The sequence below is a fragment of the Anoplolepis gracilipes genome, chromosome 15 (assembly GCF_047496725.1).
Source record: "Anoplolepis gracilipes chromosome 15, ASM4749672v1, whole genome shotgun sequence".
NCBI lineage: Eukaryota > Metazoa > Arthropoda > Insecta > Hymenoptera > Formicidae > Anoplolepis > Anoplolepis gracilipes.
The window spans coordinates 2,721,589-2,745,343 of NC_132984.1; the positions used below are offsets into that span (position 1 = coordinate 2,721,589).

Here is a 23,755-nt window from a genome sequence, read left to right on the forward strand (position 1 = left end):
CGGTCGTGATATCGAGATACGAGGGCGGATAGGACACACGCGAGCTACTAAGGGGTTAAATTCGCTTCGGGCACACGCTGCAATTCAGCAGCGCATGCATTCCGAACTCTGCATAGGTATATGCGCGCTCGCGTGATTCTGCAATCCGCAATAAGTGAATTCGCGTTTCTCCCCGCAAATGTTCGGCCGGTGAACCCCCTCCCCCCTCCCCCTTCCCCACCGTCCCTCTTCGTTGCGAAGTGCGTTTCGAGTATATCGATATATATATATACGTACGTACCGATGCTCGTTAATTATTCACAAAAGCCCTTGTATGTCGTTTTACTATTCCAAAATCCAAATATTCGTCGCGTACAATCTGATCTCTGATACTATTTTATTAACAAACATTTGCATATAACGATAAGACGCACGGTGCATTTCAAATTGTTGGAAGGGAACACGGTCTATTGTGTGTGTATGTGTGTGTGTGTGTGTGTGTGTGTGTGTGTGTCACAGCAACTTTATTATTAATTATCATTGCCTCGAATCATAATTTATATATGCGTATCTTAAAAGCTTAATAAATATGGTTAATTTGAATGGCGATTAATTACTCACTGTGAAGCGTATCTTATTATCCCGTTGTAATTATTCATTGCAAACAATGTTCTACATTGATGCCTATTAAAATCCAATACTTGATAAATTATTTATTGCAAGAATTTTAATTATGTTAATTACTATAAAATTAAATATCGTAAATATAAATGCATTTATATTAAATCTTGCAGCTTAATCTGGCATATAAAAGCGAGAAAAAATTATCATTAGTAACATATATATATGCTTTTTGATTTTTCACTTTGATTTTCAGATTAAGTTAATAATTAATTTATAACCAAGTTTTTATTATCAATCTATTAATTCTTTCAGTCTTTTGTTAAATTATCAGCCTCTTTCTGCGTATATTTAAATATAAATGTATTTAAATACAAAAAAATAAAAACATTCCTACGTATAATTTTATTATATTTTTTGAACAAATCAAATTAGAATCATGTAGATAAATTTTAAAAAATTTCTTATATTTTACATAATTTTATTTTAATTTAATTTTAAATTGAATTTTATATACTTGAACAAATTTCATATTTTCGTTTCTATTCTTTTCAAGAATACATTTATAGAAATATCGATATAATCGAGGAAAATTCCACCAATAATCACAGCAAATATGACAAGCATAGCTATATTGGGAACTAAAAGGGTTGAATCGTGTATATATCACAAGTACAATTAATTCCATCGGGCAATTATTGCTCAGACAATCGCAAATATTGACGTAGAATACGAGTTATACAAAATTATTTAATATTAAAAATAAGGATTTCTATAAATAATTTACGCGGCATCATTTGAAAGACGTTTCGTACCGATTAAGAATATATGTTTCGAAGACTTTTTTTTACACAAACGCGATATGCTAAACAGTACTTGGGCTGAACAATATAAACTGCGATAGAATAGAATTGATGTAGAAAGATGTTATCGATCTCTGTTACGTCACATCATTCAACTGCCAATCCAATGACATGTGATGCAAGAGAGAAAGAGAGAGAGAGAGAGAGAAAGGCAAGAGAGCCACCGTATTTTATTTAATTTTTCATGAGGCATACAAAATTGATAGCGAGGTAAAGCTAGGACAGTAATTTAGTATAAGAGAGATGACACATCTCACTTTTGGACATAATTGGAAAGGAAGGTTGCTGTGGAATTATGCGGAATAGAACGAAAAAGCCATTGTGTATGTTGAAATGGTTGATTCTTGCAAGATTGTCTACAGAATTTTTGTTTCTATATTAACATTTCACCGCTCTTTTTCTAATGAATTTCCGCCAATTAATTTTTTAACCGTGTCATTTAGTAATGATAATAGCAATTTACTCTAAAATATGTTATAATTAGTAAAATAGACCCATTAAAAAGAATAATAATTCGAAAAATATCACTTTAAAAATTAAGTAATTATACACTTTTTATTCTTTTGAATTAAACTAAATAAAGTCAATATCGTATATATTAAACTAGAATATTTATTTTTCAGTTTATTAACATTTTTTTAATTTTTAAAGTATCTTTTCTTAATTGTTTTGCATTTTTCCTCACTTTATTTTAAGAGAATTTTTATATTGTTTATAATCTTTATTTAGTTTCTGTTGTAACCTGAGCTCTTAGAAAATAATCTTAGAAAATAATATATCTTGCTTTTTAAGAATTAATTTAATGTGATCTCTGCTGGAGAATTATATATTTAAATAATAATGTACTTCTATACATTTTAAAGTAACCTAAATTTTCCGCACGTGCTGTTATCTGTGGATGCATTAGAGAAATTGAAATCAATTTGTTGTAGATCTATTATTTCTATTTGTTTTTTTCCTACCGCATTTCTCTTTTAAATAAAGAGAAACAACATGCATTAATTTATTTAATTATATAAAAAAAAGTTATTACAAAAACAACTCTTAATTTATAAAAATATACGATCGCGTGAGACCTCTCATTGTCAGTTTCAGTCGTATAGAGAAAGAAGCATAATGTATAATCAAGATTAAACACGGTTAGGTCTTTAGTTAATTAGTACGGATGAGAATTAATTTATTAAATACAATATATTATACTGCAAATAACATATTAATAATTCTTTGTGAAATATTATTTTCATTAGTCATGCTGATAATAATTTCTAAATTTAGTATAATTTAATTATATATTAATTATATATGTAGATATACCAAACGAAATAACATATCACGATTTGAATTTTCATAAAATGTATATGTGTTTTCCTGCGACGATTATATTCTGAATAAATTTATCTAAAAAAGTTTATTTATCTTCGGAATGACACCTATTGTATTGTGATATCGGGATAAACTATTATTATTATCGATCGGTGGCGCATCAATTAGTAATGAGACCTGAAAGGCGTAAAGTGTAACATTTTACGAGAATGCATTTCATTGCCCGCAGTATTTACAGACATTAAATACGTTATTTGTATTACTTATGTAAATTGAAAGCAATATGCGCAAGTCATCGCCAGGTAACTAATTAATGCATGGAATGTAATTTATCGTTGTGTAACACTACATGTCAATCACGACTGGAAATATAGCAATAAGATATGCCATGATAATTGAGTTATCAACATCCATTTATGCCATAATTGAAAGATTTATAAGGATATCGCGATAAATGATGAGATTTTACACAGCTTGAGATAAAGATATAAAAATAAGAATTAATATTATAACATCAAAATTTGATGTAACATTTTTCTATATAAAAATATATAAAATAAAAATACATATATTTGTTGTTACACAAGAAAATAGAAACATTTTTTTTGTTAAAAGAATAATAGTCTTTGCTTTCCACGCAAGTCATTCATGTTTAAATAATAATAAATAAATAAATAATAAATAAATGTTGTGGTTTCTACAAAAATATGATAAAATGTTTGGTTAAATTCGACTGAAATTGTCCCCAATAATTCAAAATTATTATTTCTTTGATTTTTTAGTTTCTACAAGAGTTGAGATATTTTACATTCTATAAAAAGAAAATATTTTCTATATATATTGGAATTAATAAAATTGTTAAACATATAGTTTGATAAATAATTAAAAATGCCATTACATTTGCTCTCGATATTAACATCGCATATCTATTTCCAGATTTTCATCGACAGGTGTTCGATCATGAATGAACAAACAATTACCCATACAAATATTATTTGTGAATAGCTCTGCGTTTCATTAGTAAATATAAAAAAATAAATAGTAATATGGTTTCTTTCTTCAACAATAATTATTATTCAAGCGTAATAAATATATTCTCTTGTATAAAACATTAATAAACAGTTCCTATCACATTTATCCAAATATTCCGTTTGATTATTACAATATTTAAAATTTAATTACATATCTATTTATTTGTTTACCTTTCCACTATCTATACAAAGGGAACGATATGTATATGTATGTACGATGATCGCGAAATCATCGTTAAACCATCGCAAATAAAATAAATGATAATTATACGCAAACACACGACAAGTGAACTTACTCAACGATCGATGCGGCCGCTGCTATTGTCGTCTTGCTGACCTCATCGATCCGTTCATAAACGCGCATAGGATATGCATCGATTGGTGGACCGCGACACTAATTGGAATCGCGGGCGCTAATTAACAGGACGTGATGTTCGCCCGTCGTTTTGGAATCTCGACACTTTATATACGCGCATCGAGGAACGCACTCCTGACCTTTGTTACTCACGCGACATATGTATGTGTACATACGTAACACACACCTGGACGTCGAGTCAGGACGGCACACCCCACGAGTCACGTCGCTTTTGCGACACGAAATATATCGCGGTTGTGAATTTAAATTCATCGTATCCAAAAAACGATTAGAGCCGGCGTTTCATTCTGAGAGTTATATATTTCGCGTATATATTCGATTAAAAATTAAAATACAATCATAATTAGCGTGCTTTTTAACATCTAGTATTATATTATTTTCGTTCGTCAATGATATCGTGAAACGAGCATTAAATATATTAACAGTCACATCGTAATTAATGTATTAATAATACAATGGCGATTATATAATTTCGTGTTGTGAGAGACGCGAAAAACAGATAGCTTTTTTAATTACGTATTACGTTCGAATAAACGCTGACAAATGTGTGACAGCGGAAGTTTTCGCTCGACTCATTAACGGTCAAAGGACGAATTTTCTTTTTTCTTATCGATCATTATTCGGATTCAGTGTGGCACTGCCGCGGGATTAAATAACTCTATAATAATTATTTACGTAAAGTGAAAAAAAGAAGCGAATAATATTTTTCCCTATCACGGAGAATATCAACGTCGACGCGTTAAATATTATCGAGTAACAAACGTAATTTAAACAATGATGAAACAGATCTGATCAATTGTCACAACTCACCGATCGATGCACCGCCGTTGGCCGCTTCCCGACACCACCAGCATCGGATCGAACGCCGATCGTCGATCGGCTGGAAGAATCTCACCGGGTGATCGCACGTGCTGCTTATTAACGGGACAGGACGCTTCCCACGATGTCCGCCGAGTTTATCGCGCGCACATTACACCGGGTACAGAGAAATCACGCGAAATCACGCGAAATCACAACGAGCACGCGGCTTCGGCGATCCTTCGGTAGGCGCGAGCGACGCACATCGCAACGCGGTCACATTCAGACTACACGGCAGCCAGCGGCAGCCGGCGACGACTTCTCGCTACGTCACGTCGCGTCGCGCGAGACGGCGGCGGGAGGAGGAGTGGGGGAAGCGCGAGATCACGTACCGAGCGCGAAATCAAAACACAACACATTCCAGAGGTGGGAAGGGGAACTGTCTGTTTACTTTGAACGTAACGCGTAGAGCGTTCGTACTCGGAGCGAAGGAAAGAACCGACGTAACTTTTTATTACCGTATACTAATTTTACCTTCTCGAGGCTGCGTTTCGACGACCGTTTCGACGACCGTTTCGACGTTCCATGCTCGAGATGACGGTAATTTCTTGAGTGCGTTTGAAGACTATTTAGCTATTGGTTGTCCATGCAATTAGATGGTGATACTACCAACGCGTCATTAATAGTACGTCATAACTCGGCGCTACCAACTATTTCATTCGGGATATTCTGTTTGCATTGATAGTGTTTGCTAATATTGCTATTGGCTATATGAACCGAGCTGGTAGTGTTGCGTTTGTAGCGTCTTTCCGAACGCACCCCTCGTGGCGGGAAAGTGTTCACGTTACTGTTGTCGCGTTGTCGCGCGACATTCGAGACAGTTAAATTATCTCGACAAGTGAGTGAGATGCCGTACGTGAAAATAGATAGTTCTCGGTATTACATCGAAAATACTAGCAGGTAATTATAAATCATTTATAGTGTCGAATAAAGAAGAGGCAACATAATATTTGCGCTATTAATTTTTCTGCCTCGAGTGGAAGCTCGAATCAACGTGGCAGTAGTAATTTCTCGTTACGTTTGTGGGACGCGCGAAAAAAGGAAATAAGAAGAGCTCGAGACATATATTAAGAAAAATACATTTCAGAGACCGGCTGTTCACTAAAAGCTAGAGATAAAAAAGATCTAACGTAAGGCGAGGATTACGGAGGGAAGAGAAAGGGGAAGGGGGATCGCGAGATATACAAGGAAGCGAAATCAAAACACGTATTTATACTTCTCTCATACGTATTCCGTATGTGTTCGTGTTACAGTGCTATACGTCGTCGAGTGACATTCGAGACATCCGTATCAAGTTATCCTGCACCTGCACGGCACAGGCGCCATATGTGCGCGTGGAAAAGAGACAGAGAGATTCTTGGAAGCAAGCTCGGCCGGCCACGTTCTCGGTGCTACGTCAACTAGCAGGTAATTCTAAATTACTGTTTTTGAAAAATATACGATATATTTTCATGCATTCGACGTTATTACACAGATGTTTTCTCTCTTGAAATAATGTATATTAATCTTTATTCCGTACTGATGGATCATTTTTGTCTGTGATTTTTCTAACGTCAATTTCTCGAAAACAAATAATCATAAAATAATATATTTAAGTAAATTATTTTTCAAATTTATTATTTTAGTCTTTATTTAGAATGCTCAAAGAAGGTATATACATTTTTTTCAGATTTTTTAAAACACTTTTACATATTAATAAACTTATCGAAAATACGCTGACCCCCCTGTACAGTCAGAAGGTGCCAAAAATAACAATACGGAGTAAGGGTTAAAATAACCATTATTATTTTGTATTACTATTATAATATTTTTATTATTTTCTGTATGAAAAGACTATTAAAGAGTAGAGAGAGAGAGAGAGAGAAATTATCGAAATATAGATTAATAATGTGCCCATTTTTCAAGATTGTTAAACACAATTTATTGTTAGAGTCAAACATATATCGGAATTCTGTTAAATAATGTACGCGAATGAAGATTTAAGCGCCTAAGAGACGCTTAACAAAATATCCGGGAAAAGCATAAATTCCACATGCTACTAGAAGCACGAACAGCGTGCATACAAAGCAGCATACTATTCGCCATTTATAATAGCGACAAACGACGAAACAGCACGCTCTCCACGGATTGTGAAACCAAGAGAAAGAGGTGTCTGGACGTCTGAAAATATACAATACACTTATATAATATATATAACAATTAATAATTGGAAATACATATTAAAAAAACATCTTTCTCATCAGAACGGGAGATTGTTAAAAATTTTTATAACTATATTTAAATAATATTTCGAGCTCTAAAATTTTTTTTTCTTGTTAATAGTAGTGTAATATAAATTATTAAATAGTACAATAAATAGAGTATGATTTATCAGGCTATCATTTTATAGTATACCATGTAGTATACCATAATTATAGTACGCTCTAAATAAAGAACCTAATGATTTATATTATATTACTATGTATAGTTATATTATACACTATAAATAAAGTGAGAATTTAATGATATATAAATATCATTATTTTCTCATTCATTTCTGATTTACAATTAATAAAGTATTGTTAAACACAATTAAGACGCAGACTAGTGTCTCTCGTTTGTCCAAGAAATATATATAATTTTTCTTATCGAAGCAAAATTTGGATTTGCAAATTAAAATAGAAAAAGTGAGCTATTATAAAAAGTGAAACTAAAAGGAAATAAACCTTGGAGACGGAAGATTTTCCGGCGGATCTCTTCCTTTGCCTACCGGTTGATTGTCCGCATCCACTGCTCGCAAAATAGACATTTCCAACTCCACTTTACCCTGCATTAAAAAAATATTTAATAATCAATTTCTTTCAATTAATTTTTATAATTATACATGTGTGTCTCATAGCTTAACGAGAAACTGCCTTAACCATATTCTCGCTTATTATAATATTTTACCGCTTGAATGTATTTTTCGCTGTCGATACTGCGAGCGAATGGCCACCAAGCTTTAGTTCGCGAAACTTTAAATAAATTTATGGTTGGTAATTGCGGTTCAAGTAATTTCATCGTACAGTTTTTGGAGTTTGAGCTGCCCCGCGGCATTCTCGACAAGTCGAGCGTCAACTCTCCTGCAACAAGTTGATTAGTTTAGAAAAGCATAATGATTACGGGACATATCGTGAATTATATTATAAATTTGATATTAGATTCTGCAAGTATATTTTTTATATATTATAGTCTCCAACTATATTTATTTCGAAAACTCGCAGTTTTATGTTAAAAAATTCAAACTTTAAAATTTTTTTAATTTTGATGCAACTTGTAAACTTACATATATCTAATATATAATATATAATATATTGTATATATATATATATATATATATATATATAACGTATGCAATATTCAAAGTGTATTGAAAAGATTTTAATTATGTCAAAATATAAAGTACAAAGTACGTCCTGTATCGCGTATCGTACATTTTTTTTAAACGTTGCTTTAATAAAAGATACCGATAAATTTTTAATCACCTAGAAAATCGTCCGAAGAAAAATGATCGCTGTCCCAGACTTGCAAATGAAGCTTACATGGCAATTTTTCCTCGGTCTCGTTTTTAGCGAAGACTGACATTCTTCTGCGAACTATCATGACATTCTCGCCTTTCGAGTACGTGACACGAAACACGAATCTCCAATTAAAGTTGCCCTCGCCGGTCAGAGAGTTGTAATGAATGTCGGTTTTCTGATAATCCTCGTACAAAATCCATCTAATAAGCAATTAAACTATTGTATTAGTCGCGAATACAAATCGCGAATGGATGTTGTAATACGGTCGATTATATCGTACATTTTATTCGCGTTGGAAATCGAATCAAAATTGATTGTTTTCAAAATTTGATTGTGAAAATCAAATTATACACTCTCTGCCATCATATGTTAGATTTATAACGTGACAAGTGAAAAACGAGTGATAAATTATTTTGCGACCTTCCGTCATCAATTTAGACGAATTACATTATATTTTTCGAATCATAATTTCGGAAAAATACATTTGTTTTTTATTTTTACGATGACTAACCCCTTGACGTAAATGTCGGAGCATTTCTCGCCGGTGAGAAATTGGCTTTCGACCAGCGGCACGTCCTCGGTATTCCAAACGATCACGCGAATTTCATATTCCTCCGGTTTTGGAGGAGCGATGTTGACCGCTGGCTTCGGCGGCAATTGTCCAATACGAAACATATCGATCCACATTTCGAGTTTGCCCTAAAAGTTGTCTATATACACACATGTGCATACATACATATGTCCATGTATGCATATACAATATCGGTAGCGCGCGTGGGAAATATCGTAATCGCGTTTTCTTTTTGTTTTTTTTTCGAGCAAAATTGATATTTTAATAGATTATATGTTGGAGATCCAAGTTAGCTGGGGACAGTTTTTTTTATTTGATCCGGCAAATATCATCTGACAAAAGTTGACAATGCAGTTAAGATATAAAGAGAGCTTTCTCTCGCGAAGAGAGAATAACGACGTCTGTATGAAAGTCACGTTTTTCTCCGAAGAACAGAGTTACTTTTCGCGATGAGTTAGCGCATTTCACCTGCTCGAGGCCGGGTCTCTTAGCGTTGAAAAGCGGCCGTCTCTCGACATGTTCTAGCACTAGGGCGCATCCGCAGATAGGAAAATCTTGCCAAGAGTGAAGCACGTTCAGAGCCATGCATTCTTCTCTGTCTGTTAGCGTACGATCCAGTGTTTAGCACAAATTCGTTAATTTTTATTGGCATCGAGAAATGATGGCGAGTGAAAAAAATTATCTTTATTTTTTCTTAAAATATTTCCCTCAATTTTTATTTATTTAAAGCTCTTTTTAGCTCGTTTTCTTTTAAAGGAAAACTTCGTTTAAAGGAAATTAATATAATAAAATAAAATACAAAACAATTTTTAACGAGGATGCTTTCTAATTACGAGAGTAATTATTTATTCTAGTTTCATATTTAAATTACACTGTAAAAATATATTTTATGTAAACAGTATGCACAAGTTTAAGTTTACATGTTAAAAGTAGATTTCTAAAAATGTTCTTGTAATAATTTATATATTATTACAAGAATATATATTACAACAAAAACATACACTAAATAGGTTGCATATACGATTGTAAATTTATAATTACTTTTTCTTATTCATACAATACTTTCTTAAAAATGCAGTTATAATATGTGAAATTGTCATATGCTATAGAATGTTATTAAAAAAATTTGTTTATTTAGATAAAATCTATAAATTGTACTTTTAATCTTGTAATTTTTTGTCAAAAAAAATAAAGAATAAAGAATTATTTACACAATAAAATGTAAACAAATTTTTTTAAAAGTAAATGAATTTATACGTTTCCATTATTAATTGTGTAATTGTTATACACATTTATTATTTATGTAACGTTACGTACTTTTTTTTACAGTGTACTTATCGACGTATTTCACGATATAAACATGATTTGTATTGTTTTATGTGATATATATTGTATGTGATATTTATATCACTCAAAAAAATAATCTTGCAATTCAATAAAAATTTTTTAGGTATAAAAAATTAACTGAAACAGATAAATTATTAGCAAATATACTGTGATACTGCATATATTTTGCATTTAATCAATTTAAATGACAGAGACAGGATTTATAGCTGTACTATTAGTGTAATTTAGACAGAAAATTTGTCTGCGATGCCTATCATTAAGGCCTATTGTCAAGGACAATTATATTTGTGATTAATATTTGGCAATGGGATCTAAATTTTCTAGAGGTATTGCTAGAATATTGCTGTTATAAATTCTATACGTGACAAAGAATATTCTAACAGATACAAAAAGTAGCGATAAATTTTAATCGAGACATCTAGAAATCTATTTACATTAGCAAAATATTTTTTTGAGTGATGATATATATTACTTTATGTACAGTAATGCTATTTAATAATTACGTCAAATAATTCCTCTCTCTCACGCGTTGAAATATTACATACCAATCTCGTTTCCGCATTCGATCACATCAAAGGGAAATATCTTCTTGCCGATTTTAACATCGCGTTCGCCGTATTCCGGTAACGGTAGGTTGTTCCTTCTACAGAGAAGCTCCAGAATCTGCGTCGGTCTCTCGCGATCTCTCCAGGCATTGTAACCGGTGGTGTTGTAAACGCTCGCGATTCCACAGTGGGCCCGGTGCCGACTGTAAAATCGATTCTCGATGTCGATTCGCGTCTCACCAATCAGATCATCGGCCGTCGTGGCATCATAATCCCACACCTCGATCTCTAACATATAATCCTGCGGGAAATTCGCCTCGATCTCGAACACGCTGCCGGATGATAGTGGCTTTGAGTTATATGTTTTTTTTTCTTAATCGCGTGCTATGTAATCGAACTAGAAAAAAAAAAAATTACTTGAAATTGTCCGCAAGAATTTTTCTCAAACATCTAGCGACATTTTTACAAGAGTATTAAACTAACGTATTAAATTTTATTTCGAAGAAATAATTTATTTCTCAACCGTTCATTTTATCTTTAAAAAAGAAAGAGCCATTTTTTTGGTTGACAGAGTAATCTCACTCAAACGTGAATCGCTGCTACATCTACGTTACACTGTTACGTCGAGTAGCTGAAAAACCTGATCATGCAGTTTGGAAGCTACAAAAAAAGCCGATACGCATGGATGCACAGATGGATATCGATAAAGCATTTCTCGATAACGCCCAAAGGGGGTAAAGCTGTACTACCTAGACGCGCCTTCTAGAAAGAAGCTATATGAGCGGCTTTTTTGCGGATTTTACCGACCAAACGTAGGGTTCAATTGATTAGGTATATAATTCTTCCTGTCACTGATGGAATTTTTTCCCAACTTCACGCAGAGATACGGGTCGGACTTGCCGCTAAGGGGATCCTTAGGCTGTAAGTTGATGCCTGTGCGAAAAGCAAATTTACTGTCAGCTTGATATCGAGGACGAGCTCCTCTGGTTTAACAAGAATATAAGATGTGCTGAGAAGAAAAACCCCGCGCATAAAATGGAAAAGATGTTTAAATCACCCTTCAAATCTTAATAAAAAAAAGAATCTTCATAAAAAAAGGAATCTTCATAAAAAAGGGAATACATGCGATGGCTAAAAGGTAAAAAGGTCACGTATTTTCCGCGTTCGTTTTTTTTCTCGACTACAAATTCAAATTACTTAACAAATGAAGTTTATTTGTATTTATTTGTTTATTTACTGTGACTTTATTATGTTTATTGTTATACTTTACTATTAATTTTCAAGAATATAGATATCTCGGTAATATAAATGCAAATTTCCTTCTCGAGAAATCCAGTAATTTTCTCGTTTATTTACTTTCTCTTTTTTCAATGCACGTGGTATAACATGGAGACTAACCCTTTACGACGTAGAGTCTAACGAGCAGCTTAACAGGCTCTTGAGGCGGATAATCGTTGCACAGGCCATTAGCCGCGTCTCTCCCATTTCTCGTTTTGCATGGAAGTTTGTCAGGATGCGGCCATTGGTATATAGAAATATGTCCCTGACGGAAGTCGACATTTTCGTGTTTAAACATAAGAATTAATAAATCATGTGCCTGAGACGTTTTAATAAATCTGTACGTTCTAAAACGTCGCGTTACTTGTCAGTTGCATTTATATTATTTATAATTTTTTTTTAATATAATTTTTTTTAATTAACCTTGAATTTGCCAGCCAAATTATCTTCAACCCGGTAATGATTTTCGCCTTTTCCTCCGCGCCACAACTCGAAAGTGGTTAGTCGGTCCTGAAACCCCTCAAATTGCGACTGCATTTCTAGTTCCGTGGAATAGATCTGATTTCAGTGTCTAAGCGATCGAGTTTGGGCAAGTTCATTAAAGCGTACCTTGAATGTTGCCACGAATTTACGACGAAACGTTGTCGTGATTCCCAATTCTCTATTTCTCTTTTCCTACGAATCCAACGTGATGAACTAATATGCATTATCGGATGTCTCGGTTGATTGGCCTTAGCTGATTCGTGCTCTATATTATTATCAGAACCGGTTCGTTTATCAACAACGCGTACGAAATTAAGAAATAAAAGTAAATCCAGCGAAATTCTAGGGAGATTAAAGATTCAAGAGATTACGCGAGCTCTCGAATATACAGAAGTTTGAAAAATCTAAGAATTTAATTTTTCGCAATTTTTAATACGACATATAAAAAAAATTTTTAAACTTTCAGAATCAAAACGCAATAGATAAATTGAGCATTTAAGCGTTTAAGCTGCTAAGTTTTAACTTGATAAATGTCTAAATAGCTAAACAATTAAGCCGATAAGCTTCTATAAATAGCGAGATATCTAAGTAATTAAATTGCCAAACCTTTAATCGATTAGGCGTCTAAGTAGTTGAATATTTTAACAATTTAGCATCTAAACCGTTAAGTTTCTCTAATATTAAAAATTCTTAAATTGAGAATCTCGAAGCAAAAGTTTTGAGAATAAAACATTAATAATTTTTGTTATTAATTGTATTAATAAATTCTCAAAAAAAAATAATAAATTATTTCTTTATTTCATTATTCATCTGAACCGGTTCTATCATTTACATACCTGGAGGGAAGCAAAATATTTACTCCACCAATCGAAAGTCTCGTCACTGTTATCTTTGTAAATTTCTACTTTTTTTCTCTTGGTAAAGAACTTGAATTTCAATATCCTTTTTATAATTACAAACAGCCTCTTTAGCTTGGAGTGGACGTCCGTTCCAGCCATTCTCTTGTATGCAATGAGACCCTTGCTCTCCTCTTTTGAAGGACTATAATCGATTGGTAAGGGTACTAGCAAAGATAAAAAAATAAAATAAATTAAAAACATATGCTTAAAGAAAAAAAAATATATAAAAATTTGTAATGATATATGGATAAATGATAATAGAATGATAAAGTTAATAAGAAACGCGTATAATATATAATATTGATTTTTAATTTTCTTAAATTTCCATTTTTTTTTCTTTCACTTTTATATATATAATGTCAATAGAAAAATAGAATTTATTTTTTTCTTCAGTTTCGAGTAAAAAATTTATGATAATACGTAAATAATAAATATATACTGACACACTATCGCCGTCTGTCGTTCCGCTAGTCGGAATTTTTGCATAAATTTCGGCTCGTATATCTGTGCATCATAATCCTCCACGGTTATTAATTGTTCTAGGAACACATGAATATTGGGGATGATACAGATCCCTGCATATTTGAAGCAACCGAATCCGCGGGAATCGTAAGCTTTTATAGTAATGCTTGGATAATAAATATCGAGCTCTGACATTTCCTAGATGATTAATACTTGTTAGAGCAGCTTTCCTGCTGCCACAGAGATTTATTTAATCAGATTTTGATAATCCTAAATCATCAAGATAATAACATCGCAGAAATTGCCATTCAAAAAAAGTAGCGATTTGCTATTTTTACCAAACAGCTAATAATTAACTCAGCCTTTTCAAAAAAATTTAAAAATTTATCATTGATTGCTCGTGTATTAAATTATACGTAGCTCACATATGTATACCACGCATAAAGTTTGCTAGTTAAATGTTTACGAAATAGTTTCGAGATTACCAGCTCGATTATAATGTGCGGTTCCTCAAAGTTGCTGAATCTCTTCGCGTTCTTCATCACTTGCGACTTGACATGAATTCCAGCGCACTCCACTATAATTCTCGGTCTGCGTACTGTAATACAATTTATCTTCCTCATGTCGCGAACACCCCAAAAGATCACCTCGAGTCTGTAGCTCGCCATTTTCGGCTTGATATCCGGCGGAATGCTGTAAATCTTATCCTCCAGCGGCATGTTCAACGGAAGGTCCAAAATCTCCTTGTTTTCCGTCTACGACATGGTTATGCGCGAACATTTTGCTGGATATTGTGCGTGTCGACATAATATGTTCTCTCGCAAGATTGAAAAATAAAAGTAGAGAACATCAAACAGAATATATTGCGATGAAAAAGGGGCAGAGAGAGAGAGAGAGAGAGAGGCGACAGCATATATCATATTTGTCGCGAGGAAAAAAATCGATATAGCTCACTTCTATCAACTCGAAAGCAGCGAGGACCGAAGCGGTGCAATCTTTTCGCGACTGAAATCTGTACCATTGTAATTTCGGTGGGAAATCGGGCGGCGAGTAAGTTTCCACTGCGAGTTTCACTAATGGCACCGCGACACATTTGCCACAAAATTCCTTCGTACCCTGTTATTATATGTTTTTTTTACACACAACAATAATATGTAAATGCAGTTGCAAATATAGTTTTACGTTTTTTTTTTTTTTTTTTTTTTTTAGTTTTCAAAAACCAAAAATGATTTTGAATATATAGTAAATAATGGAATATAGTTTGAATTTTGTTTTTATGCTGCATTTTTATTTTTTCAATGCGCACATATTATACATTTTTTTAATTAAAGAAAAATATTGGGAAATTTATTGATTTCTTCTTACGTATAAATCCTGATCGAGAATCTGTAGGACAACTTCGGATGGTGCCGATTTAACGTAGTCTTTAGTACCATGCAGGATAATTGGAGGAAAAATTAACGTCTGATCCCAGAACGGATCTAAGCTTTGCTTTATTACCTGCAAGTCATATCATTCATCATTTATTCTCATTCTCTAAAATTTCTTAACTTAATTCACTTTTTTACTGATATAATTGAAATATATTTTTCTAAAAAAAAATATATATATATATATATATATATATATAATGTGTGTGATAGATATAAACTCAGCATCCTACTTTCAATATAATAATAAATGAAATAAAATATCAAGTATATATATATATATATATATATATATATATATATATATATATATATATATATAGGGTAAACTAGAGTATAATGGCCATAGGCTGTAATTTTTTCAATAATCGCTACATAGTGCGCTTTTTTAGTCATTATCAAAGATAATCGATATTTACATTAGTTTATGTGTATACATTATTCGAAATAACGATATTATGAATCTTATATCATATTTTTACTTTTGACTACCTGCAAAGTTTTTCATTTGTCCACTAAAAACTGTTATAACGTCGAATAAATTACGGTTAAACTATCGTAATCGACGTTAGACATATTATAAAGATATGTAAATTGTTACATGACCTATAATTTTTATTTTCGTTTTCACTATTTTTTTATAAATATTATGGCCATCTTTTCCTTAAAAGTTGACTAAGATGGCCAATGCTTATGTTGTACTATTTTGATAATATAAAATTTCTATTAAATATTTTTCTTTTAATTTCGATAATATTACGTAATTTAAGCTTCAGTGAAGATAATATGCCAGACACTATTAAAAAAATAACAAAAATAAAAGTGTTTTTTGCATTTTAAAAAACTATGGCCATCTTACCCGAGAGTTTACCCTATATATATATATATATGTACACACATATAAAATGCACATACGCAAAATGAAACACAGATGCACATCGCTATCAGAATGATATCTTCATTTAATATGTTGCATGTGCAACATTAATCATGCTCATATTACATCAGTCGTTTCATTCTCATGCGTTTCGAGTGAAATGTCATAGGAATATGCGACGTAGAAATTTCACGGTATCATGACCGTAACTGTTGGTATTGCATGCACGATCATCATGCGAAATAGAATTATTGCAATAGCCGTGAACGAATCGTACTTCAAAGAAAAACCAAGAGAGAAATACTTGCGTGTATGTATATATATATATATATATATATATATATATATATATATATATCGTTTATTGTTAAAACTTAGCGTAACTCACTCGCGTGGAAATCGTGTATCCCTGAAACGTGACACGTACAAAAGAGTCCAACAAGCCGGAAGCGTCCATTCCAGGATCGAAGCGACCTTGAAATACATGAGCTCGCAACTGGTACGTCTATAACGATCGCATTACACATTGATTTCGTTTTAACGTGCGCATTTAGCCTTAATAATATCGAATGTTGTGCAACAGCGCGGACAATCAGATTATTATCTATATTCAACGTGTGATATCGGATGAATTGATTGCGTATTTTGTAACGTTATCTCGAGATTCGTTTCAACGTTTTCTCACCGAGGACTGATTGTACTCGATATACTTTGGGAAAGTATTGACGTTCACGCCATGATCGATCTCGTATCCCGGTGGAATCGCGCTCCAACACGCGGCGGCGTACTTTGCGTTGCCGAGCCAGAGGAAGGCCTCGATTTTACAGGCACTGTAGTCGACAGTTTCGTTCTCGTTGTCTGGATTTCCAGGAAAAAGACTGACTCGTCGACCGCATTTTGTGCCTGTCTCGGTGGCCTCCTCGGAATGAATAATCTGCTCCACGGATAGTCGTGAATAAGCGACTCGCTTTGAACCGGCGATCATCCAGATAAAGACGTCTGGCAGACTGTGCTGAGGCTTAATTAAACAAGGTTATTAAATGTCATTTAATGAAAATGATAAAGAAAATTTTAAATTCCTCATCAATTATATTATGTTTATCTCAAAAAAATGTCTATTTAAATAAAGTGTATACTTGCTGGAAAAAACATGAAAACTAGGGAATTCTCATGGAATTTTATTGGAATTCAGGAAATTTTTAAAAAATATCCTCTTTGATCATTTTACTCTTATACTGTTAATTATAAATATACATCTATCTCTCTTTATATATTCATCTATCTCTCTTTATATATTCAGTCTTAAAAAAATATTAAATATGCAGTATGTATTTTTTATTTTAATTTTTTTAGTGTTCATAATAAATGAAAATGTTATGAAAATGTTTATTTTAAAAACTATTTTTTCAGTACATTTGTAAATTTAGTACTTCAAACAAGTGACTTTGTGTTTTTCCTTTGTATAAGTTTAAAGCATTAAAAATACAAAATAAAAAAAATTTATTTTAGGAAATTAGACCAAAAAAATTTTTTTAATATTTTCTTTATCTAGAATTTTGTAAAAAAATACTTTAGAAGATCAGAAAATTTTTTCTACAAGATTTTAATAAACATTCTGTATAAAAATGTTATTTCAAATATCTTTTGCTTTTTTCTGAAGACTCACGTCTTCGCACAGTTTCCGCAATTTTCTCAAATATTGATATGCGTGAATCATCGCGATCCTCATGTAATTGTTATTGGGAAGTTCGCCAGTAATCTTGATCCTCTTGAGAATATTTTCAACGCTTTTGAGACACAAACTCACACGATGACGATCGAGTTTAGTAGTTCCACCTTTCTTTTCGTACTTGCCGATATCCAACATATATAGATAGCGTGTGCAGTGAGCTTTCAACGTGCGAATCGTTTCGTTATAAACCTCGAAAGCTGTCGGATGCTGCGTAGCCACGAGAGCCTCTAATTTTTCTAGTCTCACTTCCTGGGAGCGGATTAAACAGTTTTTAAGAGATACTTGAGTTACATAAAAAATAAAAATAGCATTCTTGAGATTATGCGTCGAGAAATTCCATGATATTTTAAGATATAAACAAAAATTTGATTATTATTCCACGCAACTACACGAATAATTTTATTCTCCCTTGCAAATAAATTTACGACGTAATTTTAACAGTGTTTGATTTCAAAATAACATCTATTCTTTTTTTTATTAGAAACAAAGTTAAATATTTAAAAGTATATTTTTAGCGAAAAATAACGCTGTCACAAACCAAAAATTCAACGATGTATCGGAGATTATTGCTATTGTACATTCGCCATTCCAAATTTGGCCACCAAGATTTCACGTACAGGCAAGGCTTTCTAGAGCCCAAGGGTACATAATTATATTTGCCATCCAAGGTGCCAGTGGCTCGCGGAACTGATTGGCTCTCGAAGATCGGGTGCTTTTTTAGCAGCTTGTTTTCTGCCAACGTCGAGAATAGACAGAGACGACGAGTATATTTTCGTCGCATGTTCGACGCTAAATATGGCCTCCCGAGACTCTCACATGATTTCGACAGTAAGACTTTTCATTTGACAACAATGACAGATCTTTAAGGAACTCGGTTTCAAAATTTTGCACAGTATCTCAAAATTTTGAAATAATCATATTTTCCTGTTGTGAAAATCCACTGTGGAAATCAATCGATAGTTTCGTCTACTTCATAATATGAACGAAAGATAAAGGAAAGGTGTTTGGAGCGAATTGTTTCGAAACTTTTGTCTCCAGTTTTATTTATTTATTATCATATTTAATACTAAGAAAACTTGTTAAGGTATAGATAGTAAGACGGATAGAATTACAATGGGAATAAATTTATGTAGTACCTGATTGGTCGTCGTTATTGTTCTCAGCGCATTGGCTATGCGGAAATTGTCGATTGCCTGCGTTTCCTAGACTCAATTCGAAGCTGATCAATTTCGATCCGAATCGAGAACGATCGATCATACACACATCATAAAGCACACCGACCAGAAGGTATTCGTCGGTTGACCACAGACTTTTCTAGATTCCACAGTTTTCTATGAGCTTTTATCATAAGAAAAAAAAAGTCTATATCGTAGACTGAAAAAAAGTCACTCTATAAATTACTTATATATATATATATATATTTTTAACTGTGCTTTAACTGTAAATTCTCCAAGTAATTTAAGACAAAATATTTATTAAACTATTATTTCTTAAAATTATTTAAATTATTATAAGTTTTGAATTTATTATATGAAAATTCTCCGTTTGACTTTGTTTGATTTACTATCAAATAAATGAAAATATCATATTAACTTTTTTTTACATATACAATTATTAAAATTATTATTAACATCACAATTACTTAGATAATAAATCTGTTCTTGATGTAAGAGAATCTGGTTCAACTCTGAAATAACAATCGCAAAAACACAAAGAAAGCAACAAATTGTATTACTTCGATAATGGGAAATGTCGAAAGTGTCTCAACCCGGATTCCCGGGGACGCTTCTGGGTCATCCATTTCAGTTTTCAACGACAGAAGTACCCTCCCGCGATACAAAGGCATTGCCGTCAAGCATCTGCCCGAACAACCGTTCTTCTCTACTGATCCGGATCCGTAAAAGTGGATGAAAGACGGTCCATATGTCGGCAAGAATCCTGTTGAAAAGTCAAACGTTACATTTCGCAATCAAATGTCGCACATTGCGTCGCGTGCTCTTACGTTATTACTTCCTGGCTCTAACTTTGTATACATCTCGGAGCTTTAATTAGATCATGTTTGGCTCAAAGAAATCTATTTACGTATGTGCGTAAATAATTGCCCGGACATGACGCTGTCATAGCAGAAGAAAATTTATCGCGATACGAATAATTTATCAAAACTGATACACGCAAGGATGCAATGTAAAAGACGGAGATATGTTTATATCAAAATTATTTCATCCGAAATCAATTATTCGTTTGACAAAATAAAGTGCGCCAAAACATTTCGCGCATTCTTGGCAATGTATTATATATTTGGCAATCTCACCGTACTCTCCGGAATTCGAGATCTTTGTCATATCCAGGATGTGAACTGCTACGACGCACGTCCGGTAACTGTCGATACGGTGTTTTATACTGATTCGTACACGGTGGCAGAGAACAGGAAACATTTCCTTGAAAATAATGCCCTCGTGGAACTTTGGGGAGTAAGTTTGCCACTCTTCGCTTGTTGATCCCTAATGGAAGCATTATATTTTATAGTTTGACTGAAAAACAACATTATTCTTTAAATATATTTCTATCGTTGTGATAACAGCAATGTTAAACGACACGCGCATATATTTCTCTCGTAAAGAGAGCTTATGACATTTAAAATTTTCATCTCCACGATTAAAAAGTTGAGTAATTAATTTCAGCGTACTTTCATCCCGGCGAACGATATTTGCACGTAGGGATTAATGTTCTCGAAATCACTTTTTCTGCACAAGCTGCTCATGTCTGGCAATCCGTCGGCGCGATAAATGATGAAAATGTAACGCGCACGTGAAGGCCTGAAAGGCAGCCTCTCGCTTCCAATAGGCAGCAATAAATTCCTGCCACGTTTATTTAAATATATTCCCACGATATTGCAGCGTAAGAGCGATAAAAATTCTAATGAGAAAGCCGATCAGTATAAATTATAGATATGTCAATAGAATATCCGTTTATATATATCTATTGAAAAGGAATTACCCTTCGATGTCATCTTCACCTTCCGTTTCTGGATGCACTTTCATTTTCTCACCCTTCGCGTTCACCGTGATATTGCACTTTACATAGCCCTTTGGGCCCGCCGATGGGTCTTTTGGATTCGTTAGCACGGCCCATTTATGATAGTACTGTCGGTCTATAAACAAAAATATATTTTTATTACAAAATCTATTACATTATCTTTTTTTTTTATTTTTTAAAACTACGTCATGTCTTGAACCGTCCAAAATATAATTCTCATTTTTCATTCCTAAAGAAATTTTTCATATTTTATCAAAATTGTTAGTTCTCATTTTTTTAAATTATTAAATTGTTTGTTATTTACCAGGATTTAAACTATCGCTTCTTTTTAAATTAAATCTCGTATAAAACTCTAAAGCAAAGATTTTCCTCGTTATTTAACAAGAATATATTTACAAAAATATCTTTTTTTTATTTTTTAAAACTAAATTCATGTCTTAAATCGTCCAAAATATAATTCTCATTTTTCATTCCTAAAGAAATTTTTCATATTTTATCAAAATTGTTAGTTCTCATTTTTTTAAATTATTAAATTGTTTGTTATTTACCAGGATTTAAACTAACGCTTCTTTTTAAATTAAATCTCGTATAAAACTCTAAAGCAAAGATTTTCCTCGTTATTTAACAAGAATATATTTACAAAAATATCTTTTTTTTATTTTTTAAAACTAAATTCATGTCTTGAACCGTCCAAAATATTTATAGTTTGTCAAGATTATGAATTCTCAATTTTTTTAATCATTAAATTGTTTGTTATTTACAAGAATTTAAACTATCGCTTCTTTTTAAATTAAATCTTATAAAACTCTAAAGCAAAGATTTTCCTCGTTATTTCTTATTTAATTCTTGTTTGTAACCTGGCTGTTCCCATACTGTTGCGACCTCAAAGGAAATGCTTCCATGAAACTTTAGTCGCCGAAGAAAGTTTCGCAGGTACACCGCTATTGTGATTTCCATGCTTAGTAGACTGTCCAAAGTACATGTGAAGTCGAATACGAAGTACTGCAATTTTTAAAGGACAAAAAAAAGTGTGCAAATAGAATGAGAAGATTCCAAACGCGTATTAATATATGAAGAGATAAAAATTTTCTTTCAAGGAGACATTATAAATTACCAAGATTCTATGTATGTATATACAGGGTACAGTTTTCTAAGTATAAAAAATTTAAAGAGATATTCCTTGGCTTATTTTAGAAAGAAAATGTCCTACCAACGTATAATCCTAAAGTGCTTTGTTTTAAAAATACAGAATGTCAAAGTAGAGAAAAATATGAAAATTTCGAAAATTTAAAAAAATGAAGAAAATACTTAAATAATTTTTAATACGCACATCAAATTTGAATAAAATATCTCTAAGCGTTTTCTTAAATTTCCGAAATTTTCGTTTCTTTTTTAACTTTAATATTTCCTATATTTTAAAAACAAAGCTTTTTAAAACATACGTCATATGACATTTTCTTTATAAAATGAACCAAAAAATATTCTTTTAAATTTTTTGTACTTACTTAGGAAACATCCTGTGCAACGATAAAAAAACCCAGAGTCTCAAACAAAGTGTTAAATACTAAAAGAATAATAACATGTAATTAGCGTATCAATCACGAGATTTAAAATCAGTTTTAAAAACTGAGTCGAGAGAGAGAAGAGGATTTGAGAAATCTTAATTATTCCAAAATACATAGGCTAATGTTTCATTATATTTTCGGGTCGCATATTACTTTTACATCAATCAGTACATATGTAGATTTGATAACTTCACCTCGTTATAAATAGGATTATCAGTTCTTTCGCGCACCACCGTTCTTCTTTTGCGATTCCCGACTTTAACAACAACCAGTGGATTAGCATTTTGTGGCAAGTGCTTCGCTTCGAATATAGTTACGCAAACTTGGTAAATGGAGAACTTTGGTCTTTTCTTGAAAGGCATCGCGCACGGCCCGCAAAATCGATCGCTGATATTGGCCATACGCCAAATGTTATTTGCATTTGTTTAACTTGCCGTTTGTTTGTTTCAGGATGCATTCAAAAACGCGACGGCTGGCAATTTACACTTGGCGGGCATAATACAAGGTAGCGAGCAAAATACTACATTTTCAGGTATGTCCAAGGTTTTGTAAAGATTTCTATCTTTCTTTATGGGAGAGAGTTCCTTTGCAAGGATATTTTACATTTTTTGATTTAAAACGCTATTTATTTTCCAACCGCGCGCGAAATATACTTTTTCTCTCTTACGTAAAATTTTTTAAATATTATACAAAAATAAATAATTTTTAATTTTTTTTCTTACATTTGAACATCTGTTATAAAAATGATGAAAACTATAGTCACTTTGACAATAGTTGTTTCTACTGTCATAAAATGCCTCTCTGTTTCTTTATATCTGATTTGAAATTATGATTCACAAATTTACATAATTACATTTCTCTCATATGATGTTTAGAAACAAGATAACTTATCAGACATTTGCTGACATATCATCAGTTAGTATTCTCGCGAGAATATTAG

At 32.5% G+C, this 23,755-nt stretch overlaps 2 protein-coding genes and 1 long non-coding RNA gene across 4 annotated transcripts in view; 1 reads left to right on the top strand and 2 right to left on the bottom strand.

Moving 5' to 3' along the window:
- Positions 1 to 5,439, bottom strand: part of Sk (small conductance calcium-activated potassium channel) — a 132,326-nt gene extending 126,887 nt beyond the window's left edge. For both annotated transcript variants that reach the window (XM_072907228.1, XM_072907226.1), the window contains exon 1: positions 5,004 to 5,439. The gene's annotated coding sequence lies outside the window, so the exon portion shown is untranslated. The remainder of the gene's footprint in view (positions 1 to 5,003) is intronic.
- Positions 5,440 to 5,476: 37 nt separating this feature from the next.
- LOC140673966 (uncharacterized) overlaps positions 5,477 to 23,755 on the top strand; it is a 49,204-nt gene continuing 30,925 nt past the window's right edge. Inside the window, exons 1-3 of the long non-coding RNA XR_012048141.1 lie at positions 5,477 to 5,951; positions 6,305 to 6,458; positions 23,266 to 23,347. This is a non-coding gene — a long non-coding RNA (uncharacterized lncRNA). The remainder of the gene's footprint in view (positions 5,952 to 6,304; positions 6,459 to 23,265; positions 23,348 to 23,755) is intronic.
- Positions 7,031 to 23,260, bottom strand: LOC140673961 (otoferlin; the record flags this gene model as incomplete). The annotated part of the gene is given in 28 exon segments (XM_072907225.1): positions 7,031 to 7,211; positions 7,757 to 7,857; positions 7,980 to 8,152; positions 8,555 to 8,790; positions 9,102 to 9,289; positions 9,630 to 9,760; positions 11,054 to 11,385; positions 11,857 to 11,986; positions 12,452 to 12,596; positions 12,755 to 12,889; positions 12,941 to 13,006; positions 13,651 to 13,877; positions 14,157 to 14,373; positions 14,661 to 14,930; positions 15,130 to 15,291; positions 15,541 to 15,675; positions 16,871 to 16,987; positions 17,168 to 17,500; positions 18,149 to 18,463; positions 18,753 to 18,946; positions 19,351 to 19,528; positions 19,950 to 20,152; positions 20,526 to 20,715; positions 20,901 to 21,072; positions 21,212 to 21,365; positions 22,108 to 22,252; positions 23,010 to 23,183; positions 23,186 to 23,260. Coding segments are annotated over 28 exon segments (5,079 nt in total), but the record flags the coding sequence as incomplete, so codon positions are not given.